This window comes from Sciurus carolinensis, chromosome 1, assembly GCF_902686445.1.
Source record: "Sciurus carolinensis chromosome 1, mSciCar1.2, whole genome shotgun sequence".
NCBI lineage: Eukaryota > Metazoa > Chordata > Mammalia > Rodentia > Sciuridae > Sciurus > Sciurus carolinensis.
The window spans coordinates 201,367,543-201,387,376 of record NC_062213.1 but is presented as its reverse complement, the minus strand read 5'-3'; the positions used below and the strand labels follow the sequence as shown (position 1 = coordinate 201,387,376).

Sequence of the window (19,834 nt, the reverse complement as noted above, 5' to 3'; positions counted from 1 at the left end):
GGCGAGCGCTTCACGCATGCGCGGAGGCCCCGGTCCCGGGAGTGCGGGCGAGCTTGAGGTGCGGTGTCAGGTCCGAGCGGCCGGGAAGGCAAGTTCCCAGTTTTCTTTAGCCTTATAGTGTGTCATCCCCACAGCCTTGGGATCCCGGGCGCGACCCGGAGGATTCAGTCCTCCTTGCACTTAAAGGGAACTCCGCCCAAGCTCTGGGTCTCTTCCGCCCTCACCTGCTGCACCAGCTCCTGCGGGTAGTCCCTTTCCCCGTGGCGTTCGCTCCTGCCAGCCTGCAAAACCCTGGCTCACGATGGTTCACCTTCAGTTTCCCGTGTTACGTCGGTACGAGAGCACAGCCGTACCGTCATTCTGTTTCTCACTTTGTTAGTACTTAAAAAATGACGAGCTTTCCAGTGCTGTTATGAAGTAGGCTTCGTGTGCGAGGATTTTGCCCAGTCCTGGGCTAATTATCGTAAGAGTTGAAGGCAGCCTAGGCTGAACTCCGCTGTTTGGGACGTTAAGGTGTATCAAGTACGTCTGAGGGCTGGGGGCTCAGCCGTGGAGTGCTCCCGGGCTCAGTCCCCAGCACCGTAAGCCACAAGCCAGCAAGCATGGAGAAATTAAATCACTTGTCCCAAATCACAGTGAGAGAGTTGAGATTTGAAACTCCCTCTTTTGCCACTACAACCTTTTTTTCTTTTATTTATTATTATTATTCTGGGCATGGAACCCCTGGCCTCACGTGTGCCAGGCAAGGGTTTTGTCATTGGGCTACATCCCCAGCCTTGATCCCTTAAAATACCTTTATATTGCCTCTTAGTTCTAAGGCCCTGGTTTCTGGAACCTGATAAATGCAAGGATCCTGCCATTCTTTCATGTAGTCTTCCTTCACACGGTCACATGAAAGGATTTGGGATTGAGGGTTAGACTGGTTTTTCTTGGGGGGTGGTACTGGGGATTGAACCCAGGGGCGCTTTACCACTGAGCCACATCCATAGCCCTTTATTATTATTATTATTATTTTGTTTTGAGACAGGGTGTCACTAGGTCTTAGAGCTCACTAGTTTGCTGAGGCTGGCTGTGAACTTGCCATTTCTTGCCTCAGCCTCCCCAGATGATGGGATTATTGGCGTGTACCACCGCACCCAGTGATTAGACTGTTTTTAAGGCTCTTCCCCTTCCCCTGGTAATTCATGTCTACAAAGCCAGAATATTTTGCTTAGAGAAAACTTAAAAACCTATTAGATTCACCACAGTCCAGATTTTGTTGTCCTACTCTTTTATGAAAGTTAATAAAATATTGCTGTAGTCATTGAATCATTTCATCTGGAAACAAGGAAGTTATGGTGATCATATTTTGGGGAGCAAAATACATGGTGATACATGATGCTTTAGTCAGCTTTTGTGTTGCTGCAACGAAAACACCTGACAAGAACTTGTAAGTTTTTTGGGGGCTCATGGTTCAGTCTAAGTCCATGGACAGCTGCCGACTCCATTGCTCTGGGCCTAAGGAGAGGCAGAACATTATGGGGGGAGGGCCAGTGAAGAAAAGCTGCTGTGGGGGGTAAGGAGGGAGACCACAGGGAAACACCCGCAGTGACCCAGCTCCTCCAGCCACACCCCACCTATCTCCAGTTACCACCCAGTCCCTTCAGGCGAGGATGGACTGATTAGGTCATGGCTAGCACCATCCAGTCATTTCCCTAAATATTCCTGCATCAACGCTGGAGCTTTGGGGGATACCTCATATCCAAACCATAACACATGGTATGAGACTTTCTAGCTCTGAGTGTTCAAACTGTTATTAGTTTCACTGTGGGATTTAAATTCACCTTGGTGATTTAAAAATTTTTATTTTATTTTTTCAGAACAAGTAGAAAACAGAATTTTTACTTCATGGTACATTGGTATCTATCACATATTGTAAAAGTTTTTAATGTAAGGAAAAAGACTGAAAATATCTTTTTTTTTTTTTTTTTTTTTTTTTGTGGTGCTGGGAATGGAACCCACGGCCTTGTGATTGCAAGGCAGGCACTTTACCGACTGAGCTATCTCCGCAGCCCCTGAAAATATCTTGATCTAAAGAAATTTCATATCTGGGCTCAAATAAATTCAATATATTACCAAAGTCTACTTTAAAAACTTTTTCAACAAAAAGGAGGCAGAACATTTCCTTTTAAGTAGAACTAGAATTTCAATAGTTTTTACTTATATACTTCTTTATCTTTTTCAGTGCTGAGAATCAAATCCAGGGCCTTCAGCATGCTAGGCAAGTGTTCTACCACCTCGCTACACCTCCAGCCCTTAATCTTTTGTTTTTAATGCAAGCGTTGTCTGGTGAACCTTTATGAAGCACCACTCGGAGTTAGGTCTGGTAGTTTTTGGGGAAAGACGTGATTCCTGTCCTTTTAGTTCTCTTCTTCCTCCTAATATTGGATCTTTGAATAGTTTTTATAATGACAATATTTCTTATTAGGTAGGAGTGAACCAAAGACATTTAAGAATTCCCTTAAACAACTAAAAGAAGACTTTTTTCTGGAAGTTCTCTTTAGGCATGTCCTTTCTCTTGAGGGAAGGTGGGGTTGGGGACGTATCTCAGTGGTAGAGCGTCTGCACGGCACGTGTGAGCCCTGGGTTTGATCCTCTGTACCACACGCACACACAGAAACCCCCCAAAAGACCAGAAGTGCAAACGTCATCTACAGGGTGCTGACAGCTCCACATAGCTCCCTCCTTTCTGCTAGTCCAGTAGCCTCCTGCTTGCCCACGTGCCTTCTGGGTTTCCTTCCGTCTGTTCGCTGCCTGTTGTCCACTTCTGCTTTAGAACCTCCCAGATTCAGGTCCAGAAGCCTTGCTGGGGACAGTGAGGCAGCCCCACTCTACTTTCTAGCTCCTTTTTCCCTTATCTTCCCATTATTCCTTTTATTCTCCCATGTGGTTTGACCATGTAAACGTGCTTTTTTTTTTTTTTTTTTTTTTTTTTGGGGTGCTGGGGCTCGAACCCAGGACCTTATGCTTACAAGGCAAACACTCTACTGACTGAGCTATCTCCCCAGCCCCAAACGCGCTGTTTTGTGCCACATGACTGAATACCTGCAGTTCCCTAAGATCTGAGTTAACACTTGCCTTTGCTGCAGATACAATGCTTTCACACCTCAGTGTCTTGTGCTTCCTTTCCTGCTGAGACTGTCCCCACGTGCATAATCTGACAAAATCCCACTCCTCCTTCATCTATCCCATTCCATTAGGCTTTCCTGGTATTCTGGCAGAATTAGTGTGTCTACGTGTGGTTCCTCTTGTCACAGAGGGGGTGGAATTCTCAGCTCACTCTGTGATAGGCTGTTTCCACTCTGTCAGGTCCAGGATACGCCGAGGAAAGATGCCACATCGCACACATCCTGGGCCTTTGTAGTCCTCGCATACTAACTGCTTAATGTTGAGGGAATAAATGCTCCCCCCACTTTTGTGGTGCTAGGTTATGAAGCCAAGGCTTCCCACGTGCTAAGCAAGTGCTCTACTGCTGAACTACATCCCTAACCCATTGCTTCCTTTTTGACTTTACTGATAATTATGAATAAAAAGCTGCTCATATACATGTTTTTAAAATTCTGATGTCATTTATTGGCACAAAAATTATTCAGATACAATGTGGTGTCTAGATGTGGCTACATCTTATACTTTGTGCACTTAGTCAAATATTTACTTTGCTCATAATTTTGCACACATCCTAGCCTGTCCCCCTGTGTTCAGCACCTGGTGGCAGCATTTGTGTTTGGAGCCCTTGCTTCACACACAGCATATTCAGATCTCACTGAACACGGGGCCAACATGGGCCCCAATGCCCTGGGACCACCAGGCACCTGCACGAACTGCCCTCCTGGCGGTTCAGGTCTGGGTTAAGTGTGAGTTGCAGCAGCACTGGGTCAGGCAGAAGACTGACCTGTCCTGGCCCGTCCTGCAAATGTTGCCACTGCTGTCCAGGGACCTGTGAGGTAAGGGGATGAACTTCTGCTTCTTTGTAGTCTAGGACCCTGATCCGTGATCTCCACAGCCCAAGCCTTCTTGACTGTGCTAGTCTGCTGTACCCACCTTGAGAGGAACGGCCAGGCCAATCTTCTGTCAGCAGACGTTTACAATGAGCTCTCTTGTGAGTTAAGTCAAACCCGTATTTCTGAAGTTATGGATCTTCTGTTCCCCAAAGTCAATGGCTTGATTATGTAGTATTACTGTGTTTCTATGTCCTGGGAGCCGCATCAAGCCTTGTGTTTCTGACAATATCTTCTTCAACAGCAGCTAGAAAGTTGGTTCAAACCAACTTTGAATATACAGTAGTTCTTTTCATTTACATTTCAAAATATTAACAAAGTCAAACTTTTTCACCATAGTTTCAGTTTAGTGACATGTAGACCAAGTATGAAAGCCGCAGGGGAGATGCTGTGGGCACTCTGGGCCTCCAGTCACCAGAAGGGACACCTATGAAGGGAAATAGCAAAGGCAGAGGGACATAGTTTAGTAACCTGAGCTTCCTCAAAACTCTACCCAGATGCCTTGAAAATGGAGAGACCAAGGTCTTCCACTCTGGGGGCATTCCCTGGGCGCTCATGCCTAACCCTGTGGGACACATTTCTCTCCAGTCAAGGGCGAATGTCACTGGGGTCCCACAAGGACATTCCCTGCTCTTTCAGGTTTCTGCCTTCAAGTGTGCCTTGGGCACTTAATCAAAGGAAACCCGGGAATGGTTCTGCCAGGTTCAGGCCAGATTCAGCTCACAAATTTGTCTTCCTTTTCCTCTTCCTGTCACTGCTCTGGCTTCTTTCCTGTGCCCTTCCTGAGGTGACAGCAAAAATCCAAAAGAACCCCCACAAATAAATCAGCCAGCAGCCTGACTGTTCTAAGCCACTGCTCTTCGTGCCACTAACTGTTTTGGTGGCTGCCTTCTGAAGGTGCATCCGCAACTCTCCCCTCTCTCCTCTGTGGAACAAGGGCACACAGTGCAGCCAGCTCTTAGAGGATCGACCTGTCACTGCTCTGTGGTCACTCCGCCGCATCTGCTTTTGCTCCCTAGGCTTGGGGCTGCAGGTGGGGTCCTTGCTGATGATTTTAGCAAAGCCCGCTTACCAGCCAATGTAGCACTGGCAGAGGTTTTCATGGGAGGTTGCTTGTTTGATGAGCAGCTCGACTTGCGTGGGAACGTCCAAGGTGTCGTCATGGGAAAAGTCCCGACCTGGCACAGGAGAAAGAGCAGCACAGTCATCAGCACCTGGTTCTGACAGATCTCTTGTCTGCTGTTTTGTTCGCGGTCTAAGCAGCCGCAGTCAGTCAATCCTCATACCCGAGGACGCAGGACACGACTCCTTTTAAAAATTCACCTTCAGGTGACCTCAGTAGAGATGCGGTTCAGAGAAGGCAAAGTCCTACGGTTGGCCAAGTTCAGGAGGGCCAAGGATCTGGCCTATGGATCTATTCCAAAATCCCTTTTGGGTTGGACAAGCGGACCAGAAGGTCTGTTCTGTTCAAATCCATGAGCCTCCAGTTTTGAGCACAACCTTCCACTGTAGATTCGCGATCTCAGCTTTGAGCAGGCGCGTTGTGTAGTGCGGCCAGCCGAGGGCGTTTGGTGGCAGACCTTTCCATCGCCTAAGGGCCACCTCAGCTCTCTCTCCCCAGACATCTGAACCCTCCTCCCGCTTCGCCCTCGGCAGGTGCCCTCACTCCCACTTTTTTTTTTTTTTTTTTTTTTTTAGTGCTGGGGATCGAACCCAGGGCTTTGTGCTTATAAGGCAAGCACTCTACCGACTGAGCTATCTCCCCAGCCCCCCCACTTTTTAAGATGATTAACCCTTGCATGCAGCTCCAGGCCCTGCTGACAGGAGGTGTGTCCTGGAGCTGGCCTCACCTCACGTAAGCTCCCTCTGCTCTCCCCGCCTGGAAGCTGCTCTGCCACCTCAGGCTAACTTCACCTGTACTTCGGATCCCATCCCCTCCTGCTTTCTCAGAAGCCTGACAGGGCTGATGATCTGTTCTCTTTCTTGTCTTCTTTCTTTTTCTTTTTTTCTTTGTGGGACTAAGGATTGAACCCAGGGCCTCACGCATGCTAGGCAAGTGCTCTTCCGCTGAGGTACATCCCCAGCCCTTTCTATATTTTGTTTTGACACAGGATCTAACTAGGTTGCCCAGTCTACCTTTGAACTTGTGAGCCTCCTGCCAAAGCTTCCGTATCTCTGGGGTTACAGGCATGAACCACCTTTTTTTTTTTTTTTTTTTTTTTTTTTTTGGCGGTACTGGGGATTGAACTCAGGGCCTTGTGCTTGCAAGGCAAGCACTCTACCAGCTGAGCTATCTCCCCAGCCTGGCATGAACCACCTTGCTGGATCTGACTTGTGTTTCAAACTCCACTGAACTGCGCCCTTTTCATTGTTTTGTAAACGTATTCCTCTCTCATTAAAGGAAAAACAAAAACAGCTGGGGCTAGGGGTACAGCTCCTGACACAGATACAGCGCGCGCACACACACACACACACACACACACACACACCCCTCCAGTCACTCCTTAATCCTCTCTTTCCTGCATAAACTGATCAAGAGCATCTAGCCCCGTCCCTTCTTCCTGGTTTCCCTCTCTTATCTTCTCACTACTTCCTCACAATTCTCAGGTGGTCACCAGTGACTTGGACCAGGCTTGATTCCTCAGTCCCTCAGGCCCCAACATCAATACTTTTGATCTTTTTTAGGCAGCGCTGGGGATGGAACCCAGGGCTTTAGGCGTGCTAGGCATGTACTCTACCATTCAGCTACATCCTCAGCCCAGTCCTTTTGCTGGACCTTTATTTTTATTTATTTATGTATATGAGGTGCTGAGAATCGAACCCAGGGTCTCACACATGCTAGGCAAGCACTCCACCACTCAGCCCCAGTCCCAGCCCAGCCCAACCCTTTTGATTTTAAAACCTCCTCAAGATCCCTAGCATCCAGCTTTACTCCTACCACCTTAGTCTATCCAGTGGTGCGTCTAGCTGGGTGCTGAGGCAGCCTCTTCCTTGGTGCATCTGCCCACCTTCCCTCTGGCCCTGTCCATCCAGGCACAGCAGGTGGTACTCACCAGGCCTGCTGGGCCTCCCACTGCACTCCAGAACTGCTCGTGGTTTCCCAATGCTCTAGAATGAAAGCACGAGGCCCAAGCTCTGCCTGCAACAGCGTCCTCTATTTCAGAGTTTAGTGCATGGGTGTTTCCTTAGGGAAGTTTTTCCTGGGCTTCTGAACTTGTCAGTTCTCCTATTACGGGTACCACAGGGTCAAGTCTTTCTCCTCCACTGAGGAACACCGTTCCCCCTCTGGATTCTAAGCTCCCCGAGGTGGAGAACCTGTTTCTACCAGCCTGTAGTGCTCGGTAGGTTCTCTGACTACAAAAGCTAAGGCGGGAGGCCCCAGTGTGCAGTGCCTGGCACCTGTGTCTTCCGACTCCTGGCGCCCTCTGAGGGGGCTTCTCAGTGTCTGAGGAAGCAGGCTTGGGGGTCACATGGGCAGCGGAGCAGAGCTGGAGTCTGGCTTCCCCGGTTCCTACCCTGTGTCACACCTCCCAACAGAAGACGGTCCATGTGAGAAACTCCTGTTCAAAAGCACCATCCTCCCCCTCCGTTCTCTCTGCTCTATGATGGCTGCCAGTCCAAGTGCTCTGACACCACGCCATGACGACAGAAGACAGCTCCCTGAGTTTGGCTGATTTTGGAGCAAATAGAACTTTCCTACCTCCTGAACTAAATAAGACAGAGTTACATGACCCAGAGAGCGTGCTCCAGTGCTGGCCAGAGACACTGTGAGCCACACGGGGCCAAAGCTCAGGCATAGTCCCTACAGAGCAGGGCTGCCTGCCCACTGGAGGAGAGGACTGTCTCCTCGGCCTTTATGTCCCTTTTAAGTGAACACACACACACTCACCAGTGAGCTTATCTCGAACCCGGTTAATAATCTGAATAGCTTTCTTGTTCAGGGCTTCTGGCTTCACCAAACCATCTCCAACTGGAATATAAAAAGTAGGAGTTAACAGTAAGAACTGTACCGTGAGGACGGGTGGGCAGTGCCCTGCTTTTCATAAACATTCAGTTTTGTGAGCACTGAGCAATCCTTCCTCTCCTCAGAATAATGAGATCATGGAACTTTCCTCTCAAAGGCAGTTTTGTTGCCGTGCCTTGCTGACCCCGCTCATGGTTCAACACAGCTGCTATTTTCTTAATGAGCTAGTTGTTGGTACAGATCCTCCGAGGGTGAACTTACTGAAAGAATGAATAGATTCTGGCACTGTGGTCCCTGTTTTCTTATGGGCTGGTTCTCCAAGTTCCACACCGTCCAAAATTTCTAGGAGGAAGAAATCAATTAGCAGAACATTCACAGACCAAGAAGCCATGGTCAGTGCAGCCCCTGCGCCCTGCACACCACGTTCCTTTTGAATGTGAGTTGTTATGATAGTAACAACTTATGTGGTGCTTCTCAGAACTGGAGCATAAATCTTCCAGCAAATAGCATTAATTAAACTTTGTGCTATAGAAAATGGGAGCATAAGCCAAGTCGCGCTTGGCTGGACAGAAACTGATGGTACGTAAAGAAGATCAGCTTTGCGACAGGTCACACAGGGTTGAGATGGTATTTCTTGGAGAATATACATATCACTTCTGGGTAGGAAAAGTCCTCCACTGAGTATGACCTTCAGCAGGAACGAGTCTGGAATCTGAACCATGAAATCATTTGAACGCCGACCTTGGAGGCCACAGACCTTCCACACAGAAGGTAGTGTTAGCTCCACTTTTGTTAGCCCTCCTCCTGGAACTTCACCTTTAAGCTGCATAAAAACGACCAGGTCCGCCGCCATCTGGAGCCACCACATGGACTGCCTGAACTCCCCTGCACACTGGAGGCTGACGGGAGCCACTCAGCAACATACTCATGAGATGGACTCTGAGAATGAAGCCGTGAGTCTTTGTACACTGAGGGTACACCAAGAACGAGACCAGCCATTGGCACAAGGGACCCCAAAGGCTGAGGGTAACAGGAGGCTGGGCAGCCTGGGTATTCACAATCCTGTCACAGGGCTGTGGATGCAGCTCAGTGGTAGAGCACTTGCTGACTGTGTGCCATGCCCTGGGTTCCATCCCCAGTCCTGCAGGGGCAGGCGTGGTGGAGGAACCTCACAAATCCCATCAGTGTCCCAGTAAAGTCCAATCTGTCCACATGTGGCACTGTAATCTGGCAAACACCCTATTTCTTCTGACCCAACCAGAGCCTATCCATTCAGTCAGGATGAACTGTCCCTTTTCTGGCTAAGCGGTGGTTAATGCCACCAACCCAAGTGCCCCCTTCCTGAGCTTCTCCTTCTGCAGTAGGAGGATTGAATGCAGGGGTGCCCTACCACTGAGCTATATCCCCGGCACTTTTTATTTTGGAACAAGAGCTCACTAAATTGCCGAGGCCGGCATGGAAGTGATACTCTGGCTTTGGCTTTCTGAGTTACTGGGATTACAGGTGTGTGTGCAACTGTGCCCGAACCCACAGTACTTGTCTTCCAAACCACAGTACAAATGGGTGCTGGAGGACAGAACCGAGTGTGTTGGTCTTTCCCTCTCTTTTTGTCATCCCTAGTGCTGGGGATTGAACCCTGGTCCTCATGCATGGTAGGCAAGCACTCCGCCCAGCCCTGTTCTCCCATCATGTCCAGCACACTATGGTCAGTTCTGTAATGTGACCCTGCACATCTGCAGGACATCCTCTGCACCTTACACAGTCTCTGAGCCTGGAGACATTGTTTGGTTTAGTTAAGTAACTAGTTGCAAATGTCCTATAAGTATTTGTAGAGAATATTTGTGTACCTAACAGTGTTTCTCAAAGTGTGAACTTTGTAGGATGTTGTTAGATGTCAAGGAAAAAGGGTGGGGGAAGAAGAAAAGCTAACAGACTCTAACACTTCTGTGTTTTCAATGCACAAAAGGTACTCTGGCTCTTGGAGGGCCACACATCCTCCTGAGACTGTGCCCTGTGAGGGACATGCCTGGAAACAGTGTTTCATGTGACTTCAGGCCTTGTTTCAGGGCTATAAGCAGATTTTGGCTGCTCCCACCTCCCCTGTCTGAATTATTAATAATGCTTCAGGGGCTGCAGGTATAGCTTGGTGGTAGAGCACTTGAGGCCCTGGGTTCCATCTCTAGTGGGCAAAGCAAAACAAAGCAAAACATTGAGGAGCCAATGTTACTACTTATCCCAGCCTGACACTGCTGAAGGACTTGCTCAACACTGGCTGATATCTAGATGCATTTCTAACTGTTTTTATAGACAGATTAAAATCAGATGATAAAAATCTTGGAGCTTGAGGTATCCACTCCATCCGCCAGACAGTAAATAAAAAACATATATTAGGTGCTTGGTAAATATTTTTAGACCATGTTCTGAAGTTCCACAATGCCTGTGGGCAATACATAAGCAGTGTGGCATCTCTGCCACACCATCACTGTCAAGAACTTGAGAAAAGCACGCGACCTCCTTGATATTCAGCAGCCAGGCCCACTTTGAATCCTGCCTCCGAGCAGCAGGCATGGCTCCTCATTCAGGATGCTCAGCCTCCCTGGGCGCACTCACCTACTGACTGGCCTGCAGAGTAGGAATCTGTCCGCGTTCGGGACCGCTTGTTGCCTTTGGTGTTTGCTAGGGAAAGAAAGGAGGAGCGTTTAACATGCCTCAGACTTTCACTTGGAAGAAACCTGGTTGACATGCTTTCTTATAATTGCAAAAGTGTGATTTTCCCAAAAAGTACGACTCTGAAGAAAGAACAGAGACATATTACTCAGCAGTGGAAGGGCTGTGGGCACAGGACAGACGTGGGGAGGACACTCTACTGTAGAGTAGGTTTACTTTACCCTATAGCATCCCTAGTACCATAGGGATGCTGTAAAGGTCAAAGTCTTATTTAATCGCAGTGAATTAGAAAACATCCTTGTGCTAGTAAAATATCCTTGAAGGAGGCAGAAACAGGCTAGAAGATACTGCTATCTCAAATTACAACTGTTCCCATTTTTTTATGAAAATTCCAGCTTACCCAAACAACCATTAGGTATCTAAGTTTATTCTGAAAAGTATATTAATGAATATCTAAATCAATAATGGGAGTTTCCTAGTCTAGCTAGTAAAAATACCTGAGTTGCTCTGGGCGAATGGAAAGCAACAGGGCTCAGGCTCCAGGTTAGTGGAATGTAAAGTGACAAGTACTCTAATTTGGGGGGTGCCAACCCCAGCCCCATACACGTGAACATACTTACTGTCCATCAGCCTCCAGTTCAGCAAGGGATCGTAGACAAAGGCCTCCAGCACAGCCATGACACTGTCCTTGTGCTCCCGAAGCACTTCCATCACCGTGTGGCATGTGATTCTGTAGTTGCCATCTAGACCTGTAACCTGGAGAAGGGACAGAGCTGTGCACCACAGGAGTCACGACCTTATGACCAACAGTGAGGGAACATCTGTCACCATCACCTAGGGAGGACGCAGACCCAGGCCACTGCTGATGCAGCTGCTGGGAACCTCCTGGAAGAAGGATGTGTGGCAGAACTGTGGTAGGTATGACACCAGGCTGAGGGGAGTGGTGGGGCTTTCCAGGACCTTCCTAACACAGTGGGGATCAACAGGAGCCTGCTACAGAAGTCATGGGACCACGCTGGGGAACTGAACTGATGAGCTCTAACGAGCAAGTCCATTCTTCAGAGAAGGAGGAGACTGTGTGGTCCCATTTCACTGCAGTGACTCCCAACATCCACTCACCTCCATAGCATTGGTCAACATTCTTGTTAGTCTGAATGGAATCTTCTCTGGAAATTTCTCTCTGGTCATAGCAACCTATGGGGTATCAAGGGAAAAACCAAATCCACAGTTAGACTGTTTGCATCAGCTAAAGTAAGGTAAAGGCAGGTGGCTTTCCTTTGCCTCATCTGCACCGATCCACAGGACAGCACAGAAATGAAGTGGCTAGAGTTCAGTGAAGGGACTGCTTATGGGGATCTGAAAGATGGCCGGAAACCCCAAAGACAAGGACAGGGTGCACTGCTCAAGGGCTGGCCAGCAGGCAGTGTGGAGGATGGCTGATTCCTCCACTTAGTGAGGGGGTGCAGAGGGTGGTCCCTGCCTGCGGGGCATAGAGGCTGACCTCAGGCAGGGACTGCAAGGCTGTGACTGACTTGATCGTGTTGGCAGGAGAGTCGGGGAGAGGAGGGATGTTCTGGGCTTGTGTCTGCCTGAACTGTCAGGGCGGGGTGAGGTTCTCCATGGTGTTTGGGGATGGGTTTACCTCAAAGCAGTCCCCAAAGTCAATGTGCAGGATCTTCCCACTCAGCCGGTCCAGCATCAGGTTAGACGGGTGTCTGAGAAGCAGAAGCGAGAGCAGAGAAGGGTCAGCAGAACGGCACTGAGGAATGTCAGAGACGGAAAGCTCCAGGCAAACCACAGCTCTCGGCTCAGTCTGGCTCCACCTGCCTTTTCATTTTTTGGTACTGGGGAGTGATCCCAGGGGCACTTGACCCCTGAGCCACACCCCCAGCCCTAGTTTGTATTTTATTAGAGCCAGGTCTCACTAAGCTGCTTAGCCTTGCCATTGCTGAGGCTGGCTTTGAACTCATGATCCTCCTGCCACCTCACCTGATTCCCACCTGCCTTTGTAAGCCAAGTTTAATTGGAAAATGGCCTTCTTCACTTCTGCACTGTTCCACTTGCTGCAGTGGCAGAGCTGGTACTGTGACAGAGGCCATACGACCCACAAAGCCGAAGAGACCTCTTCTGTTTTTTGTAGAACAAGGTCTGCTCCTGTTCCGGAGCGGCAGTGGGGGTGTTCCCGCAGGAGTCATGGGACAACTTGCTTTCCTGGGTCTTGGGTCACGTGACAAACAGTTCACGGCAGTGATGGCCCCTCAGAGTGGTAAGGTTGTCACTACCACTGTGCAGCCATCCCAGGACCTGTCTCTGTGAACCTCTGAGCCAATCCAGGCAAGCTCATCTGCCTTCTGTCAATGGGTATTTTGCCAGGGTTGTTTTTTGGCTGTTGTTATTGTTTATTTTGTTCCATGGAGACAGGGTCTTGCAATGTTGCCTGGACTAGTCTCTAGCTCCTGGGCTCAAGTGATCCTTCCACCTCAGCCTTTTAAGTGCTGAGGTTACAGGTATGTGCTGCTTGTTTTCTTTTTGAGGAGAATTTATGTCTTTTGGGGGATGAAATTATTTCTCCTTTCAAATAACTGCAGAGTTCATCAGAGAACCATTTTTCTTTATGTTCTTATGAATCAATTCATGAACATACCTGAATTACTTTTTTAGTCAGTATGTTTGGATGAAATTTATTAGTTAAAACATCATAAGGATCTATTTTGGTTGGTTTCAATTGCAGAAATAGAATTAACTATCCTAGCATCATGATAATTATTTAATGTTTACTAAATCAATAAAATCCATCTTACTTAATGTAGTTTTGAGTACTCGGAACCAACCTACGGAGAAAGTAGTACTCTTGAGCTATAGTTTGCTTCTCTTTAGTTGAAGGGTTATTCCATTGGCATAAACAGACTAAGGCTAGGGCTGATGCTGTAAAAGAATCTAAGTAGCGGGCTACACATGTCTGTAATTCCATCTACTTGGGAGGCTGAGGCAGAAGCACTGTAAGTTCTAGGCCAGCCTCAGCAGCTTAGAGAGAACTTCTCTTAAATAAGAAATCAAAAGGGCCAGAGCTATAGCTCAGTGGTAGAGCACTTGCCTAGCATGTGTGAGGCCCTGGGTTTAATCCCCAGTACTGCAAAAACAAACAAAAAACCCAAAAGATGTCTAAAGTAAAAAATACAAACAGCTATTTACCAAAAGGTCATAAATCTGACTGGAAAACAAAACTATTCAAGAAGACTACTGAAAAGAAAGAAGAGTAAAAGAAACAAATTAAATTCACTCACCTGTCTCCTAGGCCCAAAATATATCCAACCATTGACATGACTGCTAAAGAGCGGGTATAGTTGGTTCTTCGGTCAAACCACACCTATAAAATAGGAGCGTGTGTGGACCAAGGTGCTGGAGACCTGCGTGAGTTCCAACAGTCAGACCCCAGCCAGTTCTGTTCTTTTATTCCATTGATAACCAGTGGGAGCACATGATGGAATAAAGATCCCATTCACAACAATAATCAATAACTACGCCTCAGAATAAACTGCATTAGAAATGTGTTGGGTTTAGATGAACAACTAAACCTTTCTTAGAAACATAAAGACTTGAGTAAATGAAGACTCACTTCAGGATTCACTTAAGATTGGAAAGATGCAACTGGCTCCCCAAATCATTGGATATATTTAACATAATGCCAATGAAAATGCAAGGCACCACTGGGCACAGTGGCACATGCCTATAATCCCAGTGGCTAAGGAGGCTAAGGCAGGAGGATCATGAGTTCAAAGTCAGTCTCAGTAACTTATCGAGGCCTTCAGTCACTCAATGAGACCCTGTCTCTAATAAGATATTAAAAAGGACTGGGGATGTGGCGCAGTGATTAAGCACCCTGGTTCAATCCCTGGTACAAAAACAAAAAAACAAAAAAATTCAGGCCCTGGTCCCCAGACCGGAAGTGCCGCACTTTAACCAGGTCCTGCTCGTCTAGGTCCAAACCCGGTGCCATCAAGATGCCGGCTTACCACTCTTCTCTCATGGACCCTGACACCAAACTCATTGGAAACATGGCCCTGTTACCTATCAGAAGTCAGTTCAAAGGACCTGCCCCCAGAGAGACAAAAGATACTGATATTGTGGATGAAGCCATCTATTACTTCAAGGCCAATGTGTTCTTCAAAAACTATGAAATTAAGAATGAAGCTGATAGGACCTTGATATATATCACCCTCTACATTTCTGAGTGTCTAAAGAAACTCCAAAAGTGCAATTCCAAAAGCCAAGGTGAGAAAGAAATGTATACCCTGGGAATCACTAATTTTCCCATTCCTGGAGAGCCTGGTTTTCCACTTAATGCAATTTATGCCAAGCCTGCAAACAAACAGGAAGATGAAGTCATGCGAGCCTACCTACAGCAGCTAAGGCAAGAGACTGGACTGAGACTTTGTGAGAAAGTTTTTGATCCTCAGAATGATAAACCCAGCAAGTGGTGGACTTGCTTTGTGAAGAGACAGTTCATGAACAAGAGTCTTTCAGGACCTGGGCAGTGAAGGGAGCCTGGGCAGCCACTGCCTCCAGCGCCTTGGACAGCATTTTACAGCAAGATGTATAAAATCCTTTTTCTTTATTTCATAAAGTTTTATACAGAAGAGAGAAGAGAGCATGTCTTTACTTGAAAAGCTCTTGATCAAGAATTTGGGGGTGTGGGGGTAAGTTGTTGAAAGGTGATTTGAAATTTTCTGCAGTATTAAGCTGGTGCTTAATAAGAATGAATAATAATAAATAAATTTCTAACATTTCATGTCAAAAAAAAAAAAATTCAGTGGCACTTTATTAAGGACCTTGACAAAATGATCCCAAAACTTATCCGGAAGAAAAAATTCATGAAAATAGCTAATGTGAAGAGACTTGTATTAATTTTAAATGTACTTAAAGAGGAACAGGCAGAGGGAATAATGAAATAGAAGCCATAGAGAGATATCCATGGGCATGTGAGAATTTAGTGTATAATGAAAACTGACTCTTTCGGATGGTGGGGAAAGAATGGGTTATTTGGTAAATGGTGTGGTGGCAGCTAATCATCTTTTAAAACACAAGTTACACCATAGTTTTATTGATTTATTCTTATTATTATTTTTTTTGGTATTGGGGATTGAACCAGAGGTGCTTTACCACTGAGATACATTCCCAGTGATGTATCTTTTATTTTGAGACAAGGTCTCACTAAATTGTCAAGGCTGGCCTCAAAGTTGTAATCCTGCCTCAGCCTCCTGAGTTGCTAGGATTACAAGTGAGTGCCATCAAGCCTGGCACACCTTAGTTTTAAAATAAATTCTAGGTCCTTTAAGGTTCATAAGTTTGATGATTGGGTGTTCTTGCTATAATGTAAGATGTGCCTCCCTCGAACATTGTTATGTTGTTGGTACATTACGTGAAAAAAAAAAAAATTTCACACTGGGTTAGAATCTAACTGTAAAAATGAATCTTATAATTAGCATAAGAAAATATAGGTGGGGGGAAGGGAAAAAATAACAGAATGAATCAAACAGCATTACCCTATGTAAATTTATGATTACACAAATGGTATGCCTTTACGCCATGTACAAACAGAGAAACAACATGTATCCCATTTGTTTACAATAAAAAAAAAAAAAGAAAGAAAGAAAATATAGGTAAAAAAAGATGTCATCTTGAGGTGGAGAAAGCCTTTCTAAATATAAAGCCAAAGGTGGAAACTTAAAAATCTGCTATCTCTGACTTTTAAAAAGATCAATGTATCACAAAGAAAACAAAAAACTCCAAACCCCAAAACGCTAACAAAATTAGAAAATCAAATAAACAGGAAATTTACAATGTATATGAAAAAAGACTAATGACCCTAAATATATAAAAAGAGCTTAACGACTATTATAACCAAGAGGAGAAAGCAGCAAAATACTGAGTCTAACCCTCTAACTGCATTTAATTTTGCTGTTAAAGACTGTACATAACAGCAGTCTGTCAGGAGTGGGGTGCAGAGGCAGTCGAGTGGCCCTACCTCGGAGCTGGGGCTCTTCAGCCATAGCAGCTTGGCCAGGTCGTCCCCGGCTGTGTTGTTGACCGCGTGCTCGAACACTTCTACCTTCTGCATCAGGGTCAGGTGGTCATAGTCTGGAGCCATCTGCATCAGACACACCATTCAGTCAGAGCAGCCCCAACAGGCAGCCAGAAGCCAGGAGGTGCAGGGCTGGGCCGAGCAGGGCTGGTTCTAACTTCGCTACTAGTCAAAGAGAGATGGGAAGCAAGAAGAGCACACGGGCCACACTGACTCCCAGGGATGGGCAGAGACAGCCAACTCGCCTCAGTACAGCCCAGTGGTGTGGGCAAGGGGACTGGATGTTTTGAGGTCTGGATGACAATTCTCCTTCCTAGTCTTAGACATCTACTCACCAGGATTTTTCCAGAGATTTGTATACATTAGGTAAATATATGCTGCCCTATATTTATCTGTCTAGTCCCACCCAGGACAATGAAAACATAATTTCCAGGCTTTAGGAGACTCTGATTTCTTTAAAAAAATTAAAAAAAATAATTTAGGGTACCAGGGATTGAAACCAGGGGCACTTAACCACTAAGCCACATCTCCAGCCTGTTTTTAAAATTTCCTTTTGAGATAGGGTTTTGCTAAATTGCCTAGGACCTCACTAAATTGCTGAGGCTGCTTTTGAACTTATGACCCTCCTGCCTCAGCCTCCAGAGTCACTGGGATTACAGGTGTGTGCCACCATGTCTGGATTCTTTTTTTAAATGACCCTCACAGGCTGGGCTAGTTTGGCCTCATGAGTTGTGCTGAAATCCTATGCAATTTTATTCTACTTTATATTTTACAGTGCTGAAATTGCATGCCGGGCAAGCACTTTACCATGAGTTTCATCCCCAAGCCCACTTTGGTTTCATAGAGAATGTTTTCTGCTTTAGGATTCACCTCATTAAACTCATAAACTTCAACAGCAAATTCCCCCAAATAGATTTTTCACTGATGGACAAACAAAGAAGAACTAGAGAAGCAGCCCTGTGTGGATTCCCTGATGTGTGATTTCTGCCTCTTAGGACCCTAAGGGTGCTGGGCTGAAGGTCTCCTCATACCCGCAACATGATGCGGTGCTCAATGTTGAGAAGGATCTTCTTCTTCTCCCTGTAGTCCCGGATGAGGGCGTGCAGCGTGTCGCAGTGGGGGACCCAGCCAATGAGGCCTGAGTTGGTGGATAAAGGGATGACGGCATATCTCTGGATGCTGGTGCCAGGAAAGGAGAACAGGGTCATTTTGTACAGGAAGAGCATACCTCTGATCCGCTCAGGGCACACACAGATTTGGTACTGGGAATTGAACCCAGGGGTGCTTAACCACTGAGCCACATCCCCAGTCTCTTAAATTTTTTATTTTAAAACTGGGTCTCACTGAGTTGCTTGGGGCCTTGCTAAATGGTGAGGCTGGTTTTAAACTTGCAATCCTCCTGCCTCAGCCTCCTGAGCCACTGGGATTACCAGTGTGTGCCACTATGTTCAACTCAGACTGTCTTTAATGAACCTGTACTTGGTTTTTGTGAGAGGTGCAGTGAGCAAGGCTTTGTGAAGAATAAGGCATCACAGAAATAGGGTGCACTGGTAACACAAAAGCCACTCTGGCCTCCTCGTCCTGCCTGACAGACTGATGGCTCTGGAAGCATGGAGTGAGGATGTCTGAGATCAGGAGGAGGAGGAACAACCGGGCCAGGGACAGGAAGGCTTTGGCTGAGTTTCAGCCCCACGAGGGGTAACACACAGAGTTTATATAATCCTCCTCTGATCTCCAATCATTCCCTCCTGAATTCTTTGGAGGTTGTTAAAGGCATATCCCACGTGGAGAGTCTTTCTTCTTGTGTTTGGCACCTGGGCTACTGATAACTTCCTGCCAGGTATGTATGGTTTTATAACTTATGAGATTAAGGTGCATGATTATATGCACAGATGTAGGAGAGAGTGAGAAGACTTCTCAAAGCTTTGCTATTTTCACGGCACTCTGAATACCTGAGATTTTTCCGAAGAGACGTCGGGTCATTGGCCAGGAGGGTGTTAACCAGGCCGAAAAGCTGCATCACCCGCTCGTCCTGCCGCAGGTCTTCGTGGCCTTTCAGGAGGAACACAAACTCATGGCCGTTGCTGCCTGCAGGGGAGGCGGGAGCAGTTAGAGCAGAACACAGGCTCTTACATCAGGAGCTGAGACCAGCAGGGTATCCCAAAGATGCCGTGGACTACATACATCTTCCCTACTCACAATCCCCTACAGACGGAGGAGCACACTACGACTGAGGACGACAGCTCTGCTTTTGATGCCTCTCAATGACCAAAGATGTTTCAATTAAAAACACCTGTTACTGAGGACCTGTAATGATTCTGCAGAGATTCTACATGTTCCTCTCCCTTATCCACTCTGACCCGAGAAGCCTGACTCCTATGGCCTACATCACTTGGGGTTCCAGTTGGTGTGGCCAATGGGGCACTAGTAGGAAGGGATAGGAGAGGGAGAGGTCAGGGTATTTGCCTCCCAAACCCTGCCTGGTCATGGTTCCAGGAGTAGCCCTGTCCCTCCACCTGAGCTACAGCTTCTGCTGGCTGGCCTCTCTTCCAAGGTAACAGTTCTTGTTAGTCTCCTTGCCCTTTCAGGTCTGGAGGGGTGGGGGAAGAACGAGGAACAGCTTCTCCTAACTTTGCTCACCCCTCTGGAAGCAGTTCCTTCATTAAACTTCTTTAATCCAAGGTGCTGAGAACATGACTGACCATGTTTTTTATTGGAAGACACCAGCCCCTGGAGAGACCACCACCTGTGCACCATGATTGATCAGTGTTGGTGAAAATCACTGCACTTGAGAAATGAGCGTCATTAAAAGGGAGAGACCTCAAGGTGCCACCCAAGTATGCAAGTCTCCCTCGACCATCCCAGGTAGGTGTCACTGCCCCTAAGGCAATTTCAGACTCCGGGTGTTGAAGGTACCTCCCCATGAGGATTCATCTCTATTCTATTTTGTTTGATTTACACAAAGGGAGAATTCAAGAACCCAGACGCTCTTTCTTCAGTGGCTCAGACCTCTGAGTTTGTATCAGATGCCTCTGTTGGCCTCATCAGTTCAACACCTGCCCACCACCAGCACCAGGTCTCCAC

General features: G+C 47.0%; 2 protein-coding genes and 1 non-coding gene across 5 annotated transcripts in view; 2 read left to right on the top strand and 1 right to left on the bottom strand.

Annotated features, from left to right (window-relative positions):
• Positions 1-1,946: 1,946 nt before the first annotated feature.
• Mtor (mechanistic target of rapamycin kinase) overlaps positions 1,947-19,834 on the bottom strand; it is a 124,234-nt gene continuing 106,346 nt past the window's right edge. For all 3 annotated transcript variants that reach the window (XM_047545062.1, XM_047545053.1, XM_047545071.1), the window contains exons 47-58: positions 18,703-18,838; positions 17,782-17,929; positions 16,694-16,816; positions 13,953-14,035; positions 12,311-12,383; positions 11,788-11,862; positions 11,289-11,424; positions 10,612-10,677; positions 8,263-8,343; positions 7,927-8,007; positions 5,110-5,215; positions 1,947-4,464 (exon numbers count right to left, since the gene is read on the bottom strand). In XM_047545062.1, the coding sequence (XP_047401018.1) occupies positions 4,449-4,464; positions 5,110-5,215; positions 7,927-8,007; positions 8,263-8,343; positions 10,612-10,677; positions 11,289-11,424; positions 11,788-11,862; positions 12,311-12,383; positions 13,953-14,035; positions 16,694-16,816; positions 17,782-17,929; positions 18,703-18,838 (1,124 nt within the window). In that variant the 3' untranslated portion in view covers positions 1,947-4,448. The remainder of the gene's footprint in view (positions 4,465-5,109; positions 5,216-7,926; positions 8,008-8,262; positions 8,344-10,611; positions 10,678-11,288; positions 11,425-11,787; positions 11,863-12,310; positions 12,384-13,952; positions 14,036-16,693; positions 16,817-17,781; positions 17,930-18,702; positions 18,839-19,834) is intronic.
• LOC124980015 (actin-related protein 2/3 complex subunit 3) lies at positions 14,606-15,309 on the top strand. Its single transcript, XM_047545095.1, has one exon. It carries the CDS (start codon positions 14,670-14,672, stop codon positions 15,204-15,206), a length of 537 nt encoding a protein of 178 aa, XP_047401051.1. The 5' UTR covers positions 14,606-14,669; the 3' UTR covers positions 15,207-15,309.
• On the top strand, positions 15,995-16,093 carry LOC124968833 (small nucleolar RNA U13). Its single transcript, XR_007105864.1, has one exon. It is a non-coding gene; the product is annotated as a small nucleolar RNA U13 (small nucleolar RNA).

Excerpts from the sequence above, each read along its gene's own strand:
- LOC124980015 (XM_047545095.1), top strand. The coding sequence starts at position 14,670 with ATGCCGGCTTACCACTCTTCTCTCATGGACCCTGACACCAAACTCATT.